This window comes from Crinia signifera, chromosome 7 (assembly GCF_055691185.1).
Source record: "Crinia signifera chromosome 7, ASM5569118v1, whole genome shotgun sequence".
NCBI classification, from domain to species: Eukaryota; Metazoa; Chordata; class Amphibia; order Anura; family Myobatrachidae; genus Crinia; species Crinia signifera.
In genome coordinates, this window is record NC_139223.1 from 192,169,535 (window position 1) to 192,196,622 (window position 27,088).

Sequence of the window (27,088 nt, forward strand, 5' to 3'; positions counted from 1 at the left end):
ATTGATATGCTTCTTTTCTATTGGAGGCTCAGTGGGTAGATATACCCAAGACAGAACAATTAGGGTAACAAGGATTAGACGCAGCCAGACCCTAAAGGTGATCCCAATTGCCTATTACTGACAATTTAGCACATTAAGGGAAGAAGGGAGGGGGGGGGGGGGTCTGCACTACAGATGAGTTGAAATGAAGGTGGGTTTGTGTTAGTAGCAAAATAAACATTTTATTATAATGAGTCACAATGCGCAAATATATATATATATGTTGAGATAATGCAACAAAAACCACATTGCATGCGTGAGTTTATGCATGTGAGATAAATGTAACAGCACCAATCAATAATGAATGCCACAACGAATGCCCCCGATCTGTTTTACCCATCTTACATGGCACCAGCTGTATTTTAATAAAAACATTTAAGCTTTCAGCACACATCACGGGATCCCAATTCTCTGCAAGTCCCCTACACTGGCATGTATGCCCAGCAGAATTATTGGAGACAAAAGAGGATATAAATATTCCAGAATTGGCACTGACTCTACTCACCGCTTCATACATGTACCCCTATATCTTTAATATGTAAGCCCTAAGGTGCAGGGCCCTCCGTCCTCTTGTTTATTCTCCGCACTATCCTTGCAGTCAAGCTTCTTCCCTTCAGACTATGCGCCCAATGAAGGGTGAGCGCTGGCTCACTCATTGGCTGCTTAACTGCCCTACACCTGCCGATTTTTACTGTTAATATACAGTATATTAGGACTGACACAGATCTGGTTGAACATCTGCAAATTTGCCGATGACTGAGACTAGATAGACGCAGCCCAGACACAGTGAGAACCCCTGTGCAAGTCTGCAAGTGATTTGTGGGAAATATCACTATTTGCTCTCCTGTCTCCTGTCCATATGCAATTCACTCACCATGCAATGATTTCCCCAGTCTGTGCAAGTCTGACCCTTCCACAACTCTGCGACAGAGACAGGCTGATCAGTGCCGGCGCTGACATCATACAACCTACCTTTAAACGCCAGAACATGTCTGCCTTTTTTTCTGACATTGCCAGTTACTACCCACAAACGCTGACTTCCTGTCAGTCAAATTGCAAGGGCATTGCAATGAGATCTTTGCACACAGCTTAAGGGTCATATCAGTAAACTCTGCATCTATTTGTCCACTAGGACTTTATCAATTAGGTCCAGCCGCAAAATGTAGCGAGGATTTTTACTTGCAGTCTCATGAGCTTCAATAAAATCGGCGGCAAAAATGCACACTGTGGCTTTTATCAGATGGGGAAATCGATAGATTCCAGCACTTATTCTGGTGGACGCACTCAGGTGCGAATTTGCATCCTTGCGAGTTTCACATGAACATACATGCGCATGCCAGTGGGAACCTCCCCCATCTTTTGATCGTCGCTGAGCATCGAATGATGGCGAAGGCGCAAGTATATGTCAGGGTGGTCCAGACCACCCTTACATATGTGCGCAGAATTGTAGGGAATTGGGCGGGCAGCTGGCATCTGGTTATGTCAGTTGTCCGCCCGAAACCCCCCCCCCCCCCGCATGTGCGTCAGGGACAAATTAGCATGTGTACGCTCAGCATATCCATATGCTAATCCCCCAGCCCGGAACCTCACGCCCCTCTCCACCCCACGCCTGCAAGGCTGGGTGCGTGCACCCAGCGAACAAACTTTGTGCTGCGTTCGCACGCACCCAGTGTATACACATGTGCAGAAATGCTGCTGCGCATAAGCAAAACATCGGTCCCTGTGGGAACGAGCGGCCGCTGCGAATGAACCAGAATAAGGGCCATAATGTGGAGTATTCTATACATGGTAAAACCTGTGCCTAATTGGAATGCCCCTTAAATGCGGACAGATTCAGTATGCATATCCTCCCAACTGTCCTGATTTTTGTGAGACCATTCCTTTTTTGGGCTGGCTGCAGTGTCCTGCGGCAAAGGGTGTGGGAGGGCCCCTGTCACTCGCTGCTCTCTCAAAACAGCAGTGCATAGATGCTGTGCGCATCTATTCACGGGTGACAGAGGGACTGGAGACATGGCCAGCAACTCACAGTGTGCCCCATAGTGACAAAAATGGGGGTGTGGCTCTCAATTGTGGCTTTCCCATGAGGTTCTGCCCCCTTTGCAGAGGCACCACCCTCTTTTAGGAGTCCCTCTTTATTTGTTTACATTTCGATGTCAGTGACGAGAGAAGCTGGACGCAGGCAGTGCACCCTGCCCCCGGTTGTCACGCTCCCAGGGGGTTACACCAAAGTGCCAGCTCTTCTGTAGTTACAGGAGATGGGTGCTGCCGGGTGATATTCTCCTGCAGCACCCGACTCCTGTCATAGAAGAATAGTCTGCTAATACTGCCCATTCACCATCTCCAGAGAGGCTGGGTATTCCCCAAAAGTGATGGAAAAAGAAGCAAAAGAGTCCCCCGATGCCACACCCCCTTTCAAGGTGGCTGCACCTCTGGCAGTGGGAGTTTGATAGACAGTGTACACGGGGTTTCAACGCTGGTTGTGGATTCATAAATCTACAGCATCTAGATGGACAGTCACTAGGTCGACAACAAAAGATTGACAAGTTCAAAAGGTTGAAAAGGTCAACATTTTTCAAATTTCTTGTGTATCGATGTTGACACCTGTCGACCTGGACCCTCAAATAGTGTAACGCGTACCCTCACATGGCTCGCTTTGCTCATCATGCTCTGCCCGTGACTTCATACCACACAGACTGCCCCCCCCCCCCCCCCCAACAAATACAGATGGCTACCTAATGTTTCCTATTGGGTGGGCGAAGACAAGAGGCACTCAGCCACAGTCTCCCTGATGCATACCCCTATGATTACTGTCACACATAAACCTGTAACTCACTGCATAAAGTCTGTCTTATTGCAGTGGGGTAACACATGCTGACGCCCAGGCTGATCTATTGCAATTCCCTAACAACCTTGTCTGTCCTAGAGATGTCCATTAGCCCAGATAGCTTGTAGTAGAAAAATGTTTTGTAAAATGTTTGTTAGAATTTAGATGGGTTAGCATTATACTATACCCAGATCTGACTCTGTGAATCAGTGGTGCATAAAATATATATAAATAGCACACTGCAGTACACTGTCTGATCAGATCTCTAGGAGAGGGCTCCAATATATATAACCCAGCAATTGTGGGCAAAGGGATATATTTAGACTGATATACTCGATCGACCAGGAGAGGGCGCAGAACAAACTATACATCTGCGAAATACCACTCCAAAGCCCGAAATTAATTATAACAATGTGTAACTCCTGCTGATCACTGTGCCCTGTGTCAATAGGCTAAACAGCATTATACTATAAACTGGAATAGTGTGACAACAGGGTGTAACATCAGAGTCCTTACTGCTGAATAACAGCAACAACAAAACTCATTTTTCCATCAGGGCCACATAAAACGGACACTCGTGTAAATTTTTAAAACACATTTATTTTCTTCTCTTAGAACACACTATCTGTATTTGTGTATGTATTGTATGTGATTTTAACTTCTTCAAAATCTCAGCTGTTTATGTAAAGTTCCCATACCCTGATATAGGGAATATTAGAATAAAAACCATTAAAAGTTATATTTTAAAGAAAAATTTCATGTGCGTTCCCACAAACAGCCCCTTCCTTCTTTTCCTGTAAAATGTATACATCCATGCTGTAGGGAACAGCACCCCCGTTCTTGATTAAAAAATTATTTTTTGGGGTCTCCTTACCCTGTTTCGAATCAGGGATCCATTAATCCATTAGGTTGTGCGAACACACACCAACTCCTCACGGAGTAAAACCCCATGTGAAAAATTCCCTTATTAGCAAGGACAGCCCCTGCTCTACTCATCACCTCCTATTGGACAGTGCAACCATTTGTCCCATCAGGATCTGTGCATATACAGTAGTTGACATGATCAAAAGGTTGACACAACCAACAGGTTGATATTGCATTGGCCAACACATAAAAAGCATGGCAAGCTAAGTGGTGCACTCTATGGGGGTCCATGTGCTCCTGTGCTGACATGGACACCATAAAAATGTGAAAAAGTCATGATGTTAAAGGGGGCGTGTCATGCTCCACCCTAGGGGCGTGGCTAGTTACAGATATGGGCGTATATGCTTATTGTGCGATATTTGTAGATAACATTGTGAACTATATTATGGGAAATTTAGCAAGTACTAATAATAACATTGCTGCCTGCATGATTGGATTTAACCCCTTTTCTTATAAATATGAAAGTCCCGGCATTGCCTTCTACACACAGTGGTGGTGAAGATTCTGCGGACAGAACCAATCTTTAGCTTATGAACAGCCTAGCCGCTAGTGACATTGCCAGGTAGGGGGACATGTTTCCTAACCATGCTTGGGACAATATAAGTTCAATTAAGGGTCAGCAATACACAACTGCCCCATAGTCCTTGTAAATGCCGGGGCTGGGTAGTGTCATTTAATACAGTATCGACTGAGTTTATTACTTCCAGTGAAACCATAAATTATAAAAGGTTTAGGGGGAAATTTACTAAGATGTGTATTCTACTTCACATGTGATGTTGCTATGGGCAACCAATCAGAATCTACTTCTTATTTAGCACCCTCTAGAACAGGGATGGGGAACCTTCGGCCCTCCAGCTGTTGTGGGACTACACATCTAAGCATGCCTTGTTACAGGTTTGCTATGTGGCCATGCTACAACTGTTGCAGGGCATGCTGGGATATGTAGTTCAACAACAGCCGGAGGGCTGAAGGATCCCCATCCCTGCTCTAGAAGATAGTGGACAGGATCGGATTGGTTGATCACATGTGAAGTAGAATACACATCTTAGTAAATTCCCCCATAATGAGGTCACGTAGCCTGTATAATACAGGGCTTTCTCACCTGGGTATAGTAGACTCAAATACTTTCTGAATTAGGAACACATTATACTGTATGTATGGAATCGGTACATCTGTCAGACCACACTTAGGTCTACAGTCATTAGGTCGACCCCACTAGGTCGACTGGCAGGAAGGTCAACATGGGCCAAGGTCGACATGACTTAAGGTCGAATTTGCATAAAGGTCGACATGAGGAAGGGCGACTGGTCATAAGGTCGACATGGGTTTTTCACTGTTTTTTGACCCGGATGCCGACACAGTCGACATGGACACAGTTGGCAATGAGAATCGGCCCCTCGCAACGCTCGCTTCGCTCGCAATGCTTCGGGCACGGTGGCTCGCTTCGCTCGCCACAGCTTTAATAACCTCCTCCACACCCTAGTGGATGGTAGGGCATGAAATACCGCCTGTCGGCACATGTCGGCTCAAAAATCAGTGAGAAACCCCATGTCGACCTTATGACCAGTCGACCTTCCTCATGTCGACCTTTATGCAAATTCGACCTTAAGTCATGTCGACCTTGGCCCATGTCGACCTTAAGTCAGGTCGACCTTCCTGCCAGTCGACCTAGTGGGATCGACCTAATGACTGTAGACCTAAGTTCATTCTAATAGATGACCGCTTCCCGTATGTATATATCTATCTGTCTGTGTGTCAAGAAATATATATGTGTTTATGTGTGTTAAACCTTTTCTTTTTTTTTTTTTTTATTATTAAAGGTTAAGTATTAACTCAACTCCCGGAAGGAATTAACCCCTTCACTAAAACCAAGAAACTGATCAATCTGCCTAATTTCTGGGTCCCTAAGTGTTAATAGTTTCACATATCGTTACTTGCGCCATTTATTACAATAAAAATTACAATATAAAGAGAGTGCTTTGCCTACTTGCTCAAAAGCAACACCGGATTAGCGAACAGGATTTCCCCATGAGATGAATGGATAATGTACTAACTGATATATGCCCATTATTTACCAACCTAATAATACTGGCCACACATCAGACCAACTTTCCTCCAACCATCCAACTAGTTGGTTGGTTGGACTGAAAATCTGGTACTGTATGGAAGCAAATGCCAATAAGCTATTTGCTCACAAACTCAGGAGAATGGACAAAAACATTCAGGGAAATTTTTAAATCAAATAGGTCCAACTATAGTACATTGTCTGAGTGACAGTTGTTGTCCATTTTCAGATTTGGGAAACAAATGACTTAATTACAAATTACATTTGCTCCCATCCAGTACCAGGTTTTTATTCCATCCAACCAACTAGTTGGATGGTTGGAGGAAAGTTGGTCTGATGTGTGGCCAGAGATTTGGACATTTGGAAGAGGAATGTGGGCGGTTCTACACTACAGCATAAAAGGGAATGTGATTCCACAGCATCATTCCCCAGGACAGCGAGTAAAGGAATGGTAAGAGTCTACTTACTGCTGAGTGATGGAACACTTATATCTGTATTATACATGTATTAATAAATGTTCTGCTATAGGAGGTGTCCGTGTACATTCTGCTGGTGGCCATGCTGGCCGGCCTAGTCACTGCTCCGGACTCATGTGGTGAGTCAAATCTATTAATATTTACATATATAGCGCATAATCTGTTATTCTGTCAGATATGAAGATGTTTCTACATTGTATTGATCCCTAAATTGTAACGTTCTCATCTTGGTACCAGCAAATATTAAGGGGTTCTACATACTTGGTCTGGCTGGGCTGCAGATGATTCTACCCTCTGTCCTAGATTGATTTGATATTGTCATAGGTAACCAGCATTCTACATACTTGGTCTGGCTGGGCTGCAGATGATTCTACCCTCTGTCCTAGATTGATTTGATATTGTCATAGGTAACCAGCTTTACTTGGTCTGGCTGGGCTGCAGATGATTACACCTCAGGTGCTGGATGTATTTAAATGCTTTGGTAATTGATCATTCTGCACACTGCTTTAGATATCAGAAATGTGTTATTGACAAACTTAATTTTGCAAGTTAAAAAGCAAATCTCAGTTGCCTATGTGAAGGGAGGAATATCTTATAACTCTTAATGACACATGCTATCTTGGAATACATGGATGTTTATGTAGGCAACTTTTATTACCATTCATTGTAGTAGGGGGGGGGGTGGGATTGGGTGGGGTGAGTCCAATTAATGAGTGCAGATGCATTTAAAGATCATTACATAGGCTGTGTGCATGGGTTAGCTGAGTGCATCATTTTTAAAGTGCAGCATAATAAAAATATAACTGTGGCGTTATACTGGCGTTACACTGAAGTGAAACAGAAGGACAGAAGCAACAACTGAAAAAAACAAAGACTGCTTTGAGTGAGTTCAATTTATTCTCACGACATACTACTCCTGGCTGCTTAATCTGGCTACTCAACCATAATATCATCATTTTTACATCTGCAAACAACTTTTACTATCAATGTTAATAATTGTATTTGCACTGTCAGTTTTGAAAATGCCCAGCTGTACCTCTAATGACTTCACCTGTCCTGCTCTTCCATTGATTTTAGGTGTCCCCCAAAATTTTATTCTTGGCCCTCTTCTTCTCTATCTCTATACGTCCTCTATGGGTGATCACATCTATGCTGATAACACTGAAATCTACCGCTCCTTTCCTGACCGCTCTCCCTCTATCCTCTCTCATATCTCCAACTGTCTCTCTGCTGTCTACTCTTGGATGACCCAGCTCATTTTCAGACTTAAAATATCAAGGACTAAGCTGACCTCTTTCCACCCTCCTGCATAAAACCCGACCATCTCTCATCCTAACCTACTGTTTATGCTCACCTCTTTCCCTTCTGTGTCACCCCTGTCTGTCTAACCCTCCCTTTTTAGAATGTAAGCTCTCACGAGCAGGGCCCTCTCTCCTCATGTGCCTTTCTTAGAATATATAAACCTCTGCCACCCTGATGATTGCTTCAGTGTCCTGTCCCCTGATGCAACTATCCGTATTAACCATGTACTTGTCCTAAACTGTCTTGTGCTGTAATTCGTTATGTGTTTTTGCTAATAACTATACTCTGTAAAGCGCTGTGGAATATGTATGCGCTATATAAGAAACTGTAAATAAATAAATAAGGGGTAAATTTCCTAAAATTGGAGTTCTATTGAAGATAATAGATTGTATCCCATAGATGTTTGCCCATAGCAACATCCCATCTTGAGTGACTCACATCTGTGTAAATTTACCCCTAAGTATCCCCAAAATGTAACAATGCAGTCCCTACTTTTCCAGCATCAGCCACATCTAATGTCATATGGGCTACCTTCACATGATATTTTGGGTGAGGGATCTGACCTCGCCTGTGATTTCGGCACAGCAGGTGTTACCATATAGGCAAGTGGCTTGCATAGAAATATAGATATTATTTTATACCATCTTTAATGTAATGTGATTTTAACCATAGTGTATATATTATGTATGTGTGTATATATAAAAGTAGGAATAGCTTAATAATTAGGATATCATAGTTTAATGTTTAGACATTGTAGTATAGCTTGTGTTTTACTAAATAATATGAATGACCACTTTGTAACATATCAAATGCAACTGAATAAACATCCTAGCACCTGATGTGTGTGACCTCTAGCATGTATATACATCACATTTCAAAACTTACAAACTAAACCTGAAATAAAGACTCGGAGACTTAGGTTTGGCAGAAATTGTTAGCTGATTTATTTTAGCACTTTTAAGCTAGATTAATTTATTAATAATTAATTAATGGTGGCCCAGAAAGAACGGCTAATTAACTAAGCTCCACCCACACAATCTGCATACGTAATCAAGCCTACCCTAACAAGCGGTATCCGCTCGACCTACTGCATTGACTACCCACCCATCTGATGGGTTCGCTGCCCCCCGAGCGGGAGATCGAGCGAAGGCCTAAGCCAATGAGAGGCGAGCGCACCGAAAAGCAAACATATACGTAGCATCATTTGAATAAGAACTAATTCTATTCACCTGCCGTTCTTTCCCGCCTATCAGCCAACGCGATTAACACCCACCCAACCATAATAACACAAGGGAGGGAGGGCGGGAAAACTTTCAGGAAAGAGAAATACTCCTCCCTTTCCTGCCCTGATATCCCAGCTAACACTGCCCTTCCCTAAGTCCTTATTGGACCACCGAGTCACATGCTTCCCTAGGTCACACAACAGTCTTGGATGTTTAACCCACTCCATGCCTATTGCAGACATTACGTTATTCTAAACATCCTAGCACCTGATGTGTGTGACCTCTAGCATGTATATACATCACATTTCAAAACTTACAAACTAAACCTGAAATAAAGACTCGGAGACTTAGGTTTGGCAGAAATTGTTAGCTGATTTATTTTAGCACTTTTAAGCTAGATTAATTTATTAATAATTAATTAATGGTGGCCCAGAAAGAACGGCTAATTAACTAAGCTCCACCCACACAATCTGCATACGTAATCAAGCCTACCCTAACAAGCGGTATCCGCTCGACCTACTGCATTGACTACCCACCCATCTGATGGGTTCGCTGCCCCCCGAGCGGGAGATCGAGCGAAGGCCTAAGCCAATGAGAGGCGAGCGCACCGAAAAGCAAACATATACGTAGCATCATCATTTGAATAAGAACTAATTCTATTCACCTGCCGTTCTTTCCCGCCAAAGCGGGGACTCTGAGCTCAGAATCCCCGCCCGGCCACCAACCTAACGCACTGAGCTACAACCAGAGATAGATCCTCCAAAATTAATGAACCATCCCTAACCAAATGCACCCCGTTAGGCAGGAAGACCTGATGGCACCAAAACCTAATCCTCTCCTGTGGGTCAACAGCACCTCTGGCAGTTAGAACCCACTGTGCCACCGCCGATATAGCTGCTTCCGAGCCTCATTTGAAGCCTTACCATTTCTAGCATCTCTCAAAACGGAGTCGGGGAAACAATTGGAGATCAACCAAGGTGCAGAAAAACCAAGCTGTATTAATGGCTGCAAGATCACTCAAGATCAAGGCCGACAGCTTCAATCGGGACATTTTCCCAAATTGTTGCCTCCAGCTGAAGTACCAAAGACCTCAGACACTGGCGGACGTTCACCTCAAGGAACGCCTCTAAACTCAAGCCAGTACGGCCCTCGAACTCCAAGCCACCAGACTAACAGAGAATTCGCAACCGGCCTATCCCCAGATGAGGCCCAGCCGACTGCCTAATACACAAATGAATGTTCAACTATGCACACTCTGAGCCTATCCTTCCCCATACCTCTAAAGGAGAAGCTATAAGAGGAGACTAGTAGTATTTATATTAAAGGGTTGACCTAAGTATAATAGGAGGATCTGCCAAAAAGAAAATAAATTTGTTCTGTTGAAGCACAATTTTAGGTGCTTAAGACATGCTCCAATACCAATTGAAGCCATACCAGGAAACAAAGATGGAAAGAGACAAACAGGGGGAGGGCAAGGTAATGGAAGGGTATAAGGAAAAAACGGGTGTACTCGGCCGGAGAAAAAACGACTGGACCTGCTGAGGGACTCTTAATTGAGACTATAGCCGAATCAGAGTGATCAAATTCAGTCCGTCAGTTCAGGCAAAAAGCGAGAAAACTCCGGACGCTGGCCCAACAGCAGAGCGTAGCTAATCCCCGAGTAGGATGGACAAGGATGGGGGAATAAACAAATGACCTCAATCAAACACATACATACAAAGCGCAAGGACCTACAGCGCAGTAGGTGAGGCCTAATGTACTATTTAAATTGCGGAGCGCCATCTTCCTAGCGATTTAAAGCTTAACAAGGCCAATTGAGCGGCTATAGCCGATGTGGCAGCCCCAAGGCAGTGGTAATGGATTCCAAATTCCCAATGGAAACTCGCTGGACAACGCCACCTCGACCCAGCAAACTGACATCAGGTCATCAGAGAGCCACCAAACTGCAGGAGCCAGAGCCTGCAAAGGAAAGCCTGACCAGTGTATAAATGTTTGCCAAGGCCACTGGGAGGATGACCTAGGGCACCGCAGGAACCAAGGACACACTTCCACCCCCAGCCGTCAGATCCATCTCGGCCGCCTAATCTTAAACCCCCGAACCCCGGGGACTAGTCTGATATCTGATGCCAGCAAAAAACGCAGCGCGGGTCCTAGAAAGCACTACCAGATAAGACACCGGAGGGGCACATGCAGCTGTAGCAAAACAGCAAGGAAAGACTCCTCGCGGACAATAGTGTATCGTAAGCAGAGTCTGCGCAACCCTAAACCTAAACCAGCAGCAAGCAAAAGGTGATGGGGTGGTGGGGAGGGGAGGGCATTTTTTGGAAAAATCTAAAAGAAAATACCCATTAGGTAATGCGCCAGTACCACCCTGAAGTTCCCGGCACTAAACATCTCCTAGAATAGACAACATTAACCCCAACCCCTGCCAACCTGACTGCGCAGATCAGCCAACCCAACGCCCGGAACATACGTTCCCTAAATAGAATTGCGAAGTGCAAACATTGCAGGGCGAGCTGCCCCTAGCCCACGCAACTAAGAAGACCCGGCCTACTGGGTAGATGGCTGCAGCCCTGCATTGACAACTACTAGAGCCAGCTGGATCCCATTCTGCCCAATTATGGTAGACAAGCGAACCAGATGATGGGATCTGGCCACACCCGCAGCGGCCCTTATTAGTGAGCGGCAGACAAGTGACCCATGGGTACAAATGACTTCAGGTAACAGAGGTCATACACAGCGGCAATCTGGATTCCCAGAAAGGACAGGTAAGTAACCACTCCTCCATTCCAACCTCAGCAATTAGCACACCAAAATGTCCGAATAGCGAACGGAAACCCCCCCAGGAGCCTAGCGCAGCGTAAAGTATAAGCAGGGCCAACAAAAAGCAATTCCTAAAGGTAGTGAGAGATACAGCCCTGACACGGGGACACTTCAACGCCCCAGTGTAAAGGTGTGTAACCCCTTAAATTATGCGCGAGAAATGGAACACCCCATCGGCAACACTTGACGATGAAGTACTCCTCGCCTCTCCACAGCAGATCCGTTCGCTAAGGCTAGTGAATAACAGGCTAAAGGTGTTATAATCCTGATTTATTTATTCATGGCATTGCTGCTATTTAATTGGTAGTGGTGATGTGCATTGTTCCCATACTACGTAGTGCGTTACAGGGGACATATACACCCATAGATTGCTGCCTTGAACTTAAAGTCTATATTTTAATTCACCTGGACACGTATGCCCACCAAAACTCATTTCGTTCTTGGCATCCAATAAATTTTTAGAAGTATTATTGTGGAATATTATTATCGAAAATAATGATTATTACTGCAATGCTAGAGATTTTGCCTTTCTTTATTTTGCTGCTTGTGACACATTCGAGAAGCAAATATTTTGATTTGAACGACCCCTAATCAATGTTCCCTCTAATTTTACGAAGGCTGTGTGCGGCTAAAGATTTTGGCTGTGCAACTTTGGAATGAAATTCAAATTTTTGTGCGTCACATATATAACTGGAAAATGACATTCAGCATTTGTGTTAACTTTACTTCAAAATGATATTAAACATTTAAACATTCAAAATACAGTACACAATGTAGTTAATGGGTGAAACACATATTAATTGAGTCCACAACTGCAAAAAGAGACCACTTCTGCTTTGTGCGCTCAGTTGTAATGTCTGTGCGCACGCTCCTCAAGGTGTGTGCGCGCGCACGTGCGCACAGCTTAGAGGGAACACTGCCCCTAATCCAGATATGCGTCCGTAGCATAGCCTGGAGCGCTGGAAATTTTTAGAAGGGAATATTACTGTGCGAGAACACAGAGTTGCCCATACGCTTACCTGATGTGTTCTACCGCCAATCATGTCACCTTTCCCTCACTCATTGTAATTTTAGCATTGCAAAGCAAATGACAGGTCTTGTACCTTAGAATACAGCTAATCCAAGCTTTAGAGGCTGATGCTCCTAAATAACTCATTAGCTGGTGCTGCGCTTACACCGCCATGTTATGTAATCTATTTATTCTGCAGTAATAATCACACCCTTCTGGAGAAATACCCTGGAGAAGGATGGTCCCTGAGCTGAACTACTTTATAAGGAACGCTGTATCTTTTCTAATTGCGACACCCTAGAGTATCAGAATTTTTCCAAGGCACCCCCAGGCCCCAAAAATATATCAAATCAAGTAGATTCTGTTGATATATTTTTCTTAGGGTCAGTTATGTGGTAAAGGGCAGGATTTGCTTCCGATTGTACACATTTTATGATTGGCAGCCACCAGCACTGGTTTTGTCCAGAAATAATTGAACGTAAATAGTTTGAATTGGTCCCGGACCACCAACCCGAGGCACCCCTGCAAGTGTCCCGAGGCACCCCAGGGAGCCTAGGCCCATAATTTGGGAACCACTGATCTAGGGGTTGGGGCTGATCTAATTGAGACATAGGAACACCGAGCCTGGGAGGCTTACATGGACTCGTCGGTTAAGCTGAACAAGTACATAAAGTCATCCTTCTAAATTTACCCCCTACGGCTCTCACTTAATGCCTCGATACCTGAAGGACTGCTGTGCATTCGCAGAGCCCAACCAATGTCAACCCCATGGGGGGGACGAGTGAGAAATGCCAGATAAGCCGCCCGACACAGGCTCAGCCCCCTCACCTAAAAATCCAGGCTGCGCCGCCCATGTACCAACATCAGCATCACTATCCATGCCCGCTTCCATAGCCGGCTCCACTGCCCGAAAATCCGTGGGGACTTGACGTCTGAAGATTCAGGCTGAGCAGCCCATGTGTCATCATCTGCATCGTCCTCCCCGACTTCGCCAGCAGCGAACGAATCCTCTTCGCTGTAGTCCAGCTGTGCCTCAACATCTGTGGGAACATGCAAAAGGGGGGGGGGGGGACCCCGAGGACTGTAGGCCTCGGTCACGTATGCGGCTCTGTGCAGAACCATCACCTCAGAGTGTCTCCCTCTCCATCATGACAACAGATGACCCCATATCCCTGAAAGCCTGCAGAATTCTGAGCACCCTGGAATGGGCCTCCTTTGTGCCCCCTGAGACCAATCCTCTAACTGTCTGGGACCCCACCGTCTCCCGGGGCAGAGTATTAACAATGGGCACCAGAGCCACAGCAACTGAGGACACTGCTGCGGACAGCAGAGAGGGGTCACAGGAGGTAGTGGAGACTCTAGCCGTGGTTGCACCCCCAGACCCTGCCTTGGATCCAGAGCGCACCCCACCGGTGGAAGCCTGCCATCCCCCCTGACTCCACCCCCCAGAAGCCCGTGCAATAGTATGTCCGCTAGGTGGAAGCGCCTCACAGCGGGCCGATGAGGGCATGTAAATGCTGCCCGCACTAACCTGGCCCACACTGCCCGACCCCTAATGTTCGCAGCTACTGTAGCGCTCACCTACAACACCGGGCCTTACTGCCCCACGATGTCCCGCCCCTTGGCTCTAGTCGCCCCGGGGCCTGAGGCCGGAAGCAGGCCGCAGCGCAGGAGCCTCCAAGGCTTCACCTGCAGCCGGGCGTCTACCACAAGCCCATCCGCGAACGGGGGCCAGAGACAGGGATGATGCCACAGCGTCTGTTCAGGCCTCCCTGACTTCGCACAGCATCTACTCAGCATCGCAGAGGGGTGGGGCCTAATCGCGGCTAATTAGCATATGCCGCGACCTAATTAGCATATACCGCGACCTAATTAGCATATGCCGCGACCTAATTAGCATATGCTGCGACCTAATTAGCATATGCCGTGACCTAATTAGCATATACCGCGACCTAATTAGCATACACCGCGACCTAATTAGCATAGGCCATGCCCCTTGCGGGTGCTGTGAGAGTCCCTATTTGCAATCTTCAGAAATTGGGAGGTATGCATGGCATGGTAATAGTCAGGGAAAGCACTACTGAGGCAGCAAAGCAATGTATCAGCACTCAACTGAGTACAGTTATACCCTAACTGGGGAGCTCAGGGGCACAGATCCACTCACCAGAAAACTTTCAGGAAAGAGAAATACTCCTCCCTTTCCTGCCCTGATATCCCAGCTAACACTGCCCTTCCCTAAGTCCTTATTGGACCACCGAGTCACATGCTTCCCTAGGTCACACAACAGTCTTGGATGTTTAACCCACTCCATGCCTATTGCAGACATTACGTTATTCTTAATTTAGGAGACAAAATATCTAAGGCATGCTAATTAGCAGATAGAGATATGTTGATTCCCCCAGTTCCATACATCCTTATTAACCAAGTATAAACAAAGTAATGTACTTACCACCCCAGGATGCAAATAACAGAACCAGGGCCGGTGCTAGGGGGTTCGGCGCCCACCCAAACTATAAATTTGCGCCCACCCAAACTTTACAAAGGGAGGGGTGTGGCCACACAATGCTCCCACTCCAAATTACACTACACAGTAGCACAATCTTATTCAGGTGCCGTAACTAGCCATTTTGGTGCCATGTGTGAAAAGCGCAAAATTGTAGAAGCGTGGCTTCATGGGGAATTGGCGTGGTCACCTAAAAGTACCAATAACACCATAATCCCCATAACACATTATGCTTCACACCTCAAAGCCCATAACACATTATAGTAACCACACACAGTAATGCACATTATTCGTAATGCCACACATCATGATGCCCCTTGCACAATATGCAGAACACCATAATGCTCATTACACATTATGCCACACACTGTAATTCCCCTTACATAATATGCCATGCACTATAATGCCCATATGACATTGACACACATTGTGCTACACATAATGCCCCGAGTACTCCTGCATATGCAGTGAGAGAAGACATCAGAAGCGAGATGGACCAAGGAATGGGCTGGAGTGAGAGGCTGACGGTAAACATGGTAGCTATGAATGTTCGTTTATGGGTATAGGTATAATTTATGTCAGTATCGTAGCAGTCTAAGTCTGTCAATTGTTTTATGTAATATAAGCAAGGAGGTATGTATATATATATATATATATAATCAATTACTGTGTTCATGTATTCTGTAATGGTTTGTGTTGCCTGTAAATAAATATCAGACTTGAACTCTTGTGAAAAGTACTCTGCATATTGTAAAGTCTATTAGAATATAATTGCAGCTGTCAAATATGTTATTACAGTATATCAATACAAGATATAATAATATATATTTTATATAATATCTCAATAACTATTATTGGGATAAGAGATATATGATTCCTAAAACTCAACACAGGAAGTACAGTAAAATGATCATAATGCGATCAGTCTGCTTCTCGCTGATGACCGGGATGAGCTCCCGTCAGAGTCACTGTCCCAGCAATCAGGAATAATACATCAGGGCAAATACATATTCTGAAGGTTTTCTAAAGGATTCTTTATTTCGGTGGGCTGGGCTCACATAATAATGAATATGTCCCTATACCACTTTCTCTTTACTTCAGGGTTGCCTACATTTAGCCTGTCCTCTCAGGGAGAGGGCAACCAGAAGGGAGCACGGCCGTAATGCGTGCTGTGAAAGCAGTGGTGTAGCTAGGTGCCACGGTGCCCGGAACAAAGGCATGTTTTGCGCCCCCCCCCCAATTTGTAGTAAGCGGGGCGCAGCCTAACCTTATACCACACACCATAATGCACATTGAACATTTTAACGGGGCGAACGTTGTAATACCCATTACACATGGAGTGTAAGTGGAGTGCCCCAGGGTTCGGTTTTGGGGCCCATTTTGTTTAACATTTTTATTAAGGATATTGGGAAACAGTTACTCAGCAATGTATCAATCTTTGCGGACGATACAAAACTTAGCAAAGTCATCAAATCATCAGAAGATGTCACCATGCTTCAAAATGATCTTGCAATTCTAGATGAGTGGGCAAAAAAATGGAAGATGAGGTTCAATGTAGATAAATGCAAGGTTATGCACCTTGGGAGACACAACCAGTGTGCAAGTTACAAACTTAGCGGAGAGGAACTGGGTAATTCCATACTTGACAAGGATCTAGGAGTCCAAATAGACAGCAAACTAGGATGTAGTGCCCATTGTAATGTAGCTACAAAAAAGGCCAACAAAATTTGGGTATGTATTAAGAGGGGAATGGAAACTAGGGACTCAAGGGTAATTATGCCACTATATAAAGCATTGGTGAGACCTCACCTCGAGTACGGAGTACAGTTCTGGGCCCCACACTATAAAAAGGACATCATAGAATTAGAAAAGTCCAAAGGCGAGCAACAAAGCTTATTAGGGGAATGGAGAATTTAAGCTACGGGGAGAGATTAAGCAATTTGGGACTATTTACATTAGAAAAGAGACGTTTAATGGGGGACATGCTCAACATGTACAAGTATATCAAGGGCCAATATAAGGAACGGTCACGCACCCTCTTTTCTACTAGAAAGGAATCTAGGACGCGAGGGCATGAGTATAGATTAGAAGAAAAAAAGATTTCATTCAGCTAGTAGAAAGAATTTCTCTACGGTCAGAAAGTCAAACTCTGGAACTCTCTTCCCAGAGAGGTGGTAACGGCTGGCTCATTAAATGCGTTCAAGGCAAAGTTGGACAAACATTTACTGGAGAAAAACATCCATGGGTAAAAATAAGAAATATTATTTGTCTGTAAAATACCAGAACCTACCAAATCAGCAATGGATATCTATACCAGGTTGAACTAGATGGACGCAAGTCTTTTTTCAGCCTTACCTACTATGTAACACATAACGCCACATGCTGTAATGCCCATTACACATAAGGTGCAAGGTTTCTTAATACAATTCAGCCTGCTGCACCCTTCACCCCCCTCCTACACACACAATAGTGGGTAGATGCAGTGTCGGATGGAGAAGCACAGTGTGGCAGGGAGAGGAATTGTGCGAGGGATGAAGGGGATACTGGGCTAGGGCAGTCGGTGAGATGGTGGGGAACGCTAGGCTAGAATGGAGGACACTGAGGGAATAGAGGACTCTAGGCAGGATGGGAGGGGGGTATTACTGTGACAGGCAAGTTGGTGGTTTCTAGTTGCAGGGGTGGTGAAATGGGTGTAGTGGGCTGGTTGGTTAGGGGAGACAGGGAGACACTGGGACACTGTGGATGGGATAGGGAGGGGGGTCAGTAACAGTAGACTATAATCCGTCAGTGCTGTGCAGGGACCTGGTTCTCCTCAGAGTTTCAGGCTTCCTCACAGGCCTCTAGTTTTTCAGGTCCTGGGCTCCCCATCTCTCCCACATACCTGCACAGGTTTCACAGATCTGTCCTCCTGTACCCGGCACCCTATGGTGGCAGCCTTCATCCCTCCTTCACCCATCAGTCTGTGGCACTATACCGATCTGTTTGGCACAATACTAGTCACGGTGCATTCTGACACATCTATGGAACCATGGTGTCAAATTAGGTGGACAAAATAAATGAATGAATGAAGCAGCAATAAGAGGACCACACAGGTGGGTGTTGGAGGTGGGTTAATTTGCACCCATGGGGGGAGGGGGATAGGAAGAGGGTCACTCACCACTTGTAGCACCCCTCTGTCACCTCCAACATAAAGTTGATCCGGGTCCCCCGGGTGAAAAGCAGCAGTTTGGGGATGTTGAGTTTGGAAGAGTAGGAGGCGTGCAACCCCCCCACCCAGGAGGACACCCAGCACCCACACAGCCAGGTGCCCCATGTCTGCCAGCAGTGCTCCTGGGGTCTTCTTAGTCCTACAAGTACCAACACTGTTTTTTGTAGTGGCCCAGCTTTCAATCTCCTCCAGGTGACCCTGTGGGCTACAGAACCCTGCACCTCAGTGACCAGCTGTCTGATGCGTGATAATATTCCGGGTGTCTTGTTCACCGGCGGGGAATGTCACAGCGTTTGCACGGAGCCGTTTTCCGCAAGTACCGTACAGATCATGGAGAGCAAGAGGCAGGCTGCTTGTTATCAGCTCCCGCCGGCCGCCATGTGTATTATGTGCAGCAGCAGCGTCCCCTCCTCCACTCACACTGCTATCCGACTCGGAGGAAGAGAGGAAGGAGGCGGGTGCTGCTGTACACAGGCACACACATACCGCACTGTGATAACGTGCTGCTGCCACCGAGCCCGCCTACAGCCTGTGTCAGCGCTACATGGCAGCACAAAGGTATTGCTGTACGGTGGCGTTGGCACCGCGGCAGTCAGTTGGACAGGTCAGAGGGGACCAGGAGTGCAGCACTACAGATCGGTAACACAGATCCGATCTGCGGTGGGGGGGTGAGCCCTTTCATGGCGCAATGCGAGGTGACATCACCTGGAGCTTGAGCTCCACCGTAGCTACACTTTTGTGGGACAGGAGGCAGTGATCAAAAACTGAGCCTTGTTTAGGGGTGTGGCCATGCCCCCGCTGTGAAACGTGGGTGCAGGCATTGCACAGTGGGGGCGGGGTCAAGATGATGTGATTCGCAGCATCAAGTCCCTGTGGACCCCCTGCTGAGGGGATTGTGGGAGGCTGGCGGGATTGCAGGGGACTTGCACACCTTCCTGGGGGACCAGTAGGCTGACCTGATTTTGAGCCTCCCAGCTATTCCGGGTGGGTAGGTAAGTATGCTTTTCTTTCTCTCCAATTTTATCCCTGTTTTTCGGGAGCCTCTTGGCCATTCCGGGAGAGCACGCAAGTATGGCTAAAGTATTGATAGGCTACAGAAAAGAGTAATCTGTTTCAAACTACTGTGTCACTAATGAAATACCTGATTAAAAAGATAAGTCTTGAGCTTGTACTTGAAGGTGTCTGGAGTTTACTGCTTAAGGAAGCGAGTTCCAAAGAATTGGAGCTGCTAAACTAAAGACTCAACCCCCAAATGAAGTATGAGAGGTTCAAGATAATAGGGCCCATACATCAAACAGCTATTGGGGTAATTCCCCATTCTACTGATGCCCGGGTCAGGAGATCCTGAAAATCCAGTATGTTGTAATCCCAGATTTGCCAATTCATTCCCCAAAAGATTGGTATCAAGTTATCAATGAGTGGCGGTCATACAGGGGCAAAACAATACCTCAAAAGTTAGTGTGGGGTTCATGTAGAGTCTCATGAACTGTTCTTTTGTGGAAAATACAGATTTGTCAACAGCTCAAACGGTACTCTAGCCTGCAGTGATCATGGTCATTCCTGTGGACCTAGCCCCAGGATGATCATGAGGTGTACATTTCTACTAGATGAGAATTACAGTTTGTCCAAATTATTTTACTTCAATAACTTTGCTTACTCCAGTGGTGTCAAACTCATGGCCCTCCAACTGTTGTTAAACTACACTGTAGTTCCACAACAGCTGGAGGGCCATGAGTTTGACACCACTGGCTTACACTACCGTTCAAAAGTTTGCGGTCACTTGTTTTTTTTAAAGAAAAGCACTTTTTTTTTTTTTTTTTTCAATGAAGTTAACATTGAATTAAATAGAAATACACTCTATACAATGACTATACTAGCTGCAAATGTCTGACTTATAAAGGAATATCTATATAGGTGAATAGAGGCACATTTCTAGAAACCATCACTCCAGTGTTCTAATGGTTCATTGTGTTTGCTAATTGTGTTAGAACTTAGAAGACCAATGGATGATTAGAAAACCCTTGTGCAATTATCTTAGCATAGCTGTAAATGGGATTGCTTATTATTCCTTTAAGCTAGTTGAGTATCACATTTGTGGGTTGGATTATACTCTCAAAATGTCCAGAAAAGGAGAACTCTCATGTGAAATTCAAAAGGCTATTCTTGTTCTTAGAAATGAAGGCTATTCCATGCGAGAAATTGCCAAGAAACTAAACATTTGCTACAACAGTGTGTACTACTCCCTTCAGTGAACAGCACAAACAGGCTCTAATCAGAGCAGAAAGAGAAGTGGGAGGCCCCGGTGAACAACTGAGCAATAATACAAGTACATTAGAGTCTTTTGTTTGAGAAATAGATGCTTCACAGGTCCTCAACTGGCCGCTTCATTAAATGGTACCCACAAAATATCTATTCTCTGAAGGGAGTAGTACAGACTGTTGTAGGAAATGTTCAGTTTTTAGGGGTTTTAGTAAATATTTAATCTTAATAAAAATGATTCATGTGTAGGGCCATACATCCACATATTGTTGGGAATCCTTTTAGAAGTACATCCTGGTCCTTTATATGTGATTTCAGTCTTTTACAACCAGTCATGCAGGCCGGAGCCTTGCTCCCCAACTTTCTGTAACATCTAACATTTATCATATATTATTAGATAACCCCGCCCTTCATGAGAAGAAGCTGAGCATCCTCAATCTACTGGCCTGCTGGAATGAGGATTCTGATTGTTTCAGCAAATCAAACATTAATAAGTATCGGAGCTGCAAAGAAATTAAGCAGGCTCACTGTGGTGCCAAAGGTGAGTAATGTGCAGGGGCAGATTGAGAGGGAAAACCGGGGTATGATGAAGGGGGTGGGATACTTCCTCCTCATAGGTACCAGAGTGACTTTGATGCAGTCACAGCCTTCCTTGAATCTTTTGCTTCAAATGTATCTGCAAACAGGGCCTTAATAACCTATAAATAGGGCGCCAGGACTGCGGGGGGGGGGGGGGGGGGTGGTGGTGTGTGTGTTGCAGGTGACTGCTAAGGAATAAAATTAATGCACTAATTTATTCCATGCTTCCCAGCTATCACCCGTCCTGATGTACTGTGATGGATAAAGTTCTTAAGGTGACTGATGGAACCATTACTTTATGTACATTGTGCTACAGCGCCAGCTGGGCAGCCTAAAGCCAAAGTCTCCTTCACACGCCACAAGCATTAGATCCTACATGCCAGTTGTATAACCATCATTACATGCACATGGGCAGTATGACTGGCGAGTCCCTGAGCGCCCATACACGTGTGTTTGGCAGCATTACAAGGGGAGCTACATGTGTATTAGCCTAGGGCACCTGGATCCTTTAGTCAGGCCCATCTATGTAGTTATGCTTATGCTGGTGCTAAAGGAGGGAACATTTGTGCAACGACTGAGACACCCACCTTCAGTGTCTACAGGTGCTGCAATCTTGCTTTGTGTGTCTTTACCATCAGTTGCACCATTGAAACTTGCACCAACCCTATGCTAGATGCAGATCATCCCACAGCAAATGAGCGATTCATTGTCTCTGTATACCACCACATTCAGCAACTAAAGAACCCCCATCACATTCTAATACACTTTTTTTGTGTGTGTATCCAAATCTGTAATTGTATTTTATGTTTCTGTGCAGAAACACCTACTGTACAATAACATTTTTGGGTACTTGTTTCCTAGCACGGCGCCACCGACTTTTATCTTATGGCATCGGGTCTATCATATCGGGTCGCATCGCATGCGATGCGATCAGACCCGATTTTGGTACTTGTCTAGTATCACGGCGCCCATCGCATCGCAGACCATTTGGCATGCGATGCGATATTGCGCGATGTTCACCAATGTTATAGAATTTTAAAATTGTATGTCACTGTATATGGCATACAATGCGATGGGATGCGATTATAACTTCTATAAGCACCCTAATGGGTGCTTACAATGTTAAATGCACCCCCAAGCCACCCGTGGCCATTCTTAACATTATCCACAAACCTGGTAGAGACCCTCTCCTCCCTGGTTCCTCCCTGGTCCCTGGTTCCTACCGACCTATCTCCCTTTTAAATACAGATTACAAGATCTTCACTAAAATCCTGGCAGACTTAAATTTAAACTTCCCTCCCTGGTTCACTCTGACCAAACGGGCTTCGTTTGGGACGCCATTCCGTCCTTAATGTATGTAAGGCCTTGACGGTTATGCAATGGGTGGAGTCTACTGGGAGTCCTGGGCCTTAAGCACTACTTTCACTAGATGCCGAGAAGGCTTTTGATCTGGTCACATGGGATCACCTATTTTACACTATCGAGAGGTTTGGGCTCCCGGTGGACTTCATCCGTACCATTAAACTACTATATTCAGGATCATCATCCCAAATCCTGATGAATAATTTGTCCAGCCCAAAATCACTGTTCAGAGGAACTAGACAGGGGTGCCCTTTGTCACCTCTGCTGTTCGCTCTAGCAGTAGAGCCCCTGGTGATAACCTTGAGAGCCTCGCAGGTCTTTACTGGAATACGAGTGAACACCTCCGAGGTCAAATTAAGCTTATTTGCAGACGATCTACTTTTATTTATATCTAATCCTCACGTCTTGATCCCTGCCATACAACAGATTTTGCTGCACTTCTCACATTTTTCAGGTTTTCGGGTAAACTATGATGAATCCTGCCTACTGCCCCTGTCTGCCTCCTCTATATATTTAAATTCATCCTCTTTTACTTCGCAGTTTACTGTCTGTTCACACACACTTACATATCTGGGAGTCTTGATTCCTAAAAAACTAAATGACCTCTACAATGCAAATATTCCCCCTTCCTATACATCGATTGATAAGCTGTTGACTGGATGGATGGATTTGTCTTTGACGGGCAGAGTGGCAGTGATTAAGGCTATAGCCTTCCCTAAATTATCCTACCTCTTGCAGATGTTGCCACTGCAGCTCCACAATATAGACTTACAAAGATTTAGGTCACTATTTCTTAAATTTACCTGGGTGAGGAAAAAGGCCCGTATACCATACAACTGACTAAAACTCAATAAGACTGATGAGGGATTTGGCATGCCTGACATACAAGCATTCTCTCAAGCAGCGCACTTTAGATATATCATAGACTGGTTTACAATCAGATCAGAATATACCTCCCCTCCCTTGAAAAACAGCTATTCCACCCGTACTCCCAAGCTGCCCTCCTACATTCCCCACTTAAACTGATACCTAAACTGATCAGGGAATTTATATTCTATTTACTTACAGGTCTTGGAAACAAATTAATAAGACTTTGCGCAGAAGGTTTTCCTCCTCCTCATTCACCACTCTGTGGGGAAACCCCCAGTTTGTCCCGGGTCTTGAGAACGCAGAGTTTCTTGGCTGGAGAGATAATGGTATCTCTAATATACGCAAAATATTCGACCCAGGAGGAACTATACTCCCATTCTCCGCACTGGTAGAGAAATTCGATGTGCCCAGTCGCCAATTTTATATGCATCTCCAGTCGGGACACTTCACACAATCTCAATTACCCCCCCATGGAAAAGGTTACGGAGACAGACCCCATAGAAACCTTGTTGAGACCTGAATGTGTTTTGGGATATAGGATTAGATATTTGTACTCGGATCTTATTGCAGCAGGGAAAGAATCTCAACATCAGAAACTCCATACCAGGTGGTTTGCGGATATCCCTGATCTCCCTGCGCCGGCTGGTCTATTAAAAAAAAATTCCCATTTACCATGAGATACTTGCAGTCGGCTGCTTTACAGGAGACTCACATGAAATTCCTAAATAGGGCATACATAGCGCCAGTGCAGAGGGCACATTTTGTCCTCAGTGACACTGGATCTTGTTACAAATGCCAAAAATCCAATGCCTCCTACTACCATAACTGGGAGTGCAAGAAAATCAGATTCTTTTGGGATAAGTTGAATAATTTTATAAATAGTACTTACGCCCTGAAACTCCAGAAGCACCCGGCTGCATGCCTATTTTTAGATTTTCAAGTGTGGGATCTTGGTCCTAAGAAACCACAGACTTTACCAGTCTTGACCAATATCTTAATTGCCAAAAAGCTAATCCTTCCTTACACACTGGATACACAGAAGTTCCCCTTCCATCATGGAGTTAAGGAAAGCCATCTTGAGTACACTATTTTACGAACGACATGCCTTGAGGGCAGACCTAGAGAAAGGCGCTCCTCGCTTTTATAAAAAGTTTTATATACCGTCTAATGTGTGGAGTCTTGTTACCTACGCATGATGTAATTGACGGTTTCAGGTCAAAATTGCATTTGTATTGACACGGTACACAGAAGGAGATATATAAAATGTATTGAAGTAAATGGTTCTTTCTTTTGTCTCCCCCCTCTACCCAACCCCACTCCCTTTTTCTTGTTTTATGATTACAAGTGTTATAATGCTTTGTCTGAATGCTACCATATCTGGACACATAGTCCACGGAGAAGTGTCTAGATCTATATTTTTTTTATTCAGAATGTTGACGTTGGGTCAGCTACCTTGCTTATTCATAATAACTAGGAAACAGAGTCTAAAAAGAGACACTGGAACATAGAACAGTTAAACTGACATTTATTAGACTTTGAATGTAACAAACTGCTGACAACGGAACTGTGTTGTTCACATAATACATAGTTTGAAATGTCTCTTAATGATGCTTCTCCGTTCGATTTCATCAATTCTCCTCACGTATTTTTTGAAATACCTGAATATATGTTCTTGACAATGTATTTTCTGCTCTGTATGTTATGTTTTCCACTGTAAAACACAATAAAATTATTTAAAAAAGAAATAAAGAGGCAATAGAAAATTACTTTAAAGAAAATTCCTCTCCCGAGATTTCCCAGAGTACTTTATGGGAAGCTCATAAAGCAACGATCAGAGGTCAACTTATCGCCAAGACTTCCTCCATGCGGAAAAAAGCAAACCTTCAGATCCAGTCTTTAGAATCACAACTCTCGACTTTACTCGACCAACACAAGCAATCACCCTCCCCCCTCCTATTGGCTCAGATAGAGACCATCAGAGGTCAATTAAACACTCTCCTCTCCCAACGAGCTGCGGTCATACTTAAAAAGCTTCAACAACGCTTTTATGACAAGGCAGACAAAATAGACTCGCTTCTGGCCAATAAATTACGTAAGCAACAAGCCTCCAGGAACATAGACAAACTCCACTCATCACAATTAAACACGCTCACATACGACCCCAGAGAGATGGCCGAGGAGTTTCGCTCATACTACAGGTCCCTTTACAACCTGCCGGAACCCCCCCAAACCTCCTCCGGTACTAATAATGATATCCCCTCATACCTACTAGATACCCCATTGCCCTCGCTCACAGAATCTCACATTTCACTCCTAAATGGGGAAATCTCTGCAGAGGAAGTTATCACAGCTATTCGTACACTGCGATCCACAGCTGCCCCAGGACCCGACGGCTTTACAGCCCAATATTATAAACTGTTCGCAAAGGAACTGGCCCCACAGTTGGCAAACTTATTTAACAACATACTAGAGGGCGACCCCATCCCCCCGGAAGCTTCAGAAGCAGACATAGTGGTAATTCCAAAACCAGACAGAGACCCGACCAGGTGTGCGAACTACAGACCCATCTCGCTACTTAACGTAGACCTTAAAATCTATGCAAAGATCCTAGAAAATCGGTTAGCCCCAATACTCCCTCTCCTGATCCACCCAGATCAGGTAGGATTCATTCTCGGACGTCAGGCGTCAGATAATACAAGGAGAGTGATCGATCTTATTCACGCAATCCAGAAACAAAAAAACCCCTCCTTGGTTCTGGCGCTAGATGCGGAGAAGGCCTTCGACCGCATCTCTTGGCCTTTTGCCTTCGCGGTCCTGGAGAAAATGGGGTTTACTGGAGCCTTCCTAGATGGAATCAAGGCTCTCTATCAAACACCTTCAGCTCGGGTCTTTGTCAATGGAGCCATGTCCGAACGTTTTGGAATTGCCAATGGCACCCGCCAAGGATGCCCCCTCTCCCCACTGATTTTTGCACTAGTTATGGAGCCCCTAGCGATTAGAATTAGGGATAACCCCTCTATTCACGGTACCCGTATCGGCCCCACCGAACACAAAATTGCACTTTACGCTGACGATGTATTACTCACTCTAGCCAACCCGTCAACTTCTATCCCCGCCCTCCTCTCTGAAATCCACACCTACTCCCAACATTCAGGCTACAAGATAAACGTGGAGAAGACAGAGGTGCTTGACTTTCACATCCCAGGCCCCCTCAGATCCGAGTTACAAAGCCTGCTTCCATGTAACTGGAACAGGAAAAAGATTAAATACCTCGGGATATACCTCACACACCACCATCACCAACTCTTTCAAGCTAACTTTCCGCGACTATTAGACGCCATTAAAAATGACTTAACCCAGTGGTCCACATATTTCATTTCTTGGATTGGAAAGATAAACTCTATTAAGATGAATATCCTCCCACGTCTCCTCTATCTATTTCAAACCCTTCCTATCTACATCCCCCAATACTTATTTAAATCCCTACAACACCAAAGCTTACAATTTATTTGGGACAAAAAACGCCCCAGAGTAAGACTCAAATTACTTCAATGCTCCACCACTCGGGGAGGGTTGGGCATCCCAGACTTCAAGAAATACTACCAAGCCGCTCAACTTTCAC

General features: G+C 45.1%; 1 protein-coding gene across 1 annotated transcript in view; it reads left to right on the plus strand.

The window, feature by feature from the left end:
* Positions 1–6,203: 6,203 nt before the first annotated feature.
* Positions 6,204–27,088, plus strand: part of LOC146020995 (intelectin-1-like) — a 36,244-nt gene continuing 15,359 nt past the window's right edge. The window contains exons 1-3 of the mRNA XM_083154748.1: positions 6,204–6,303; positions 6,381–6,447; positions 21,053–21,196. Coding sequence (XP_083010874.1) covers positions 6,301–6,303; positions 6,381–6,447; positions 21,053–21,196 — 214 coding nt within the window. The 5' untranslated portion in view covers positions 6,204–6,300. The remainder of the gene's footprint in view (positions 6,304–6,380; positions 6,448–21,052; positions 21,197–27,088) is intronic.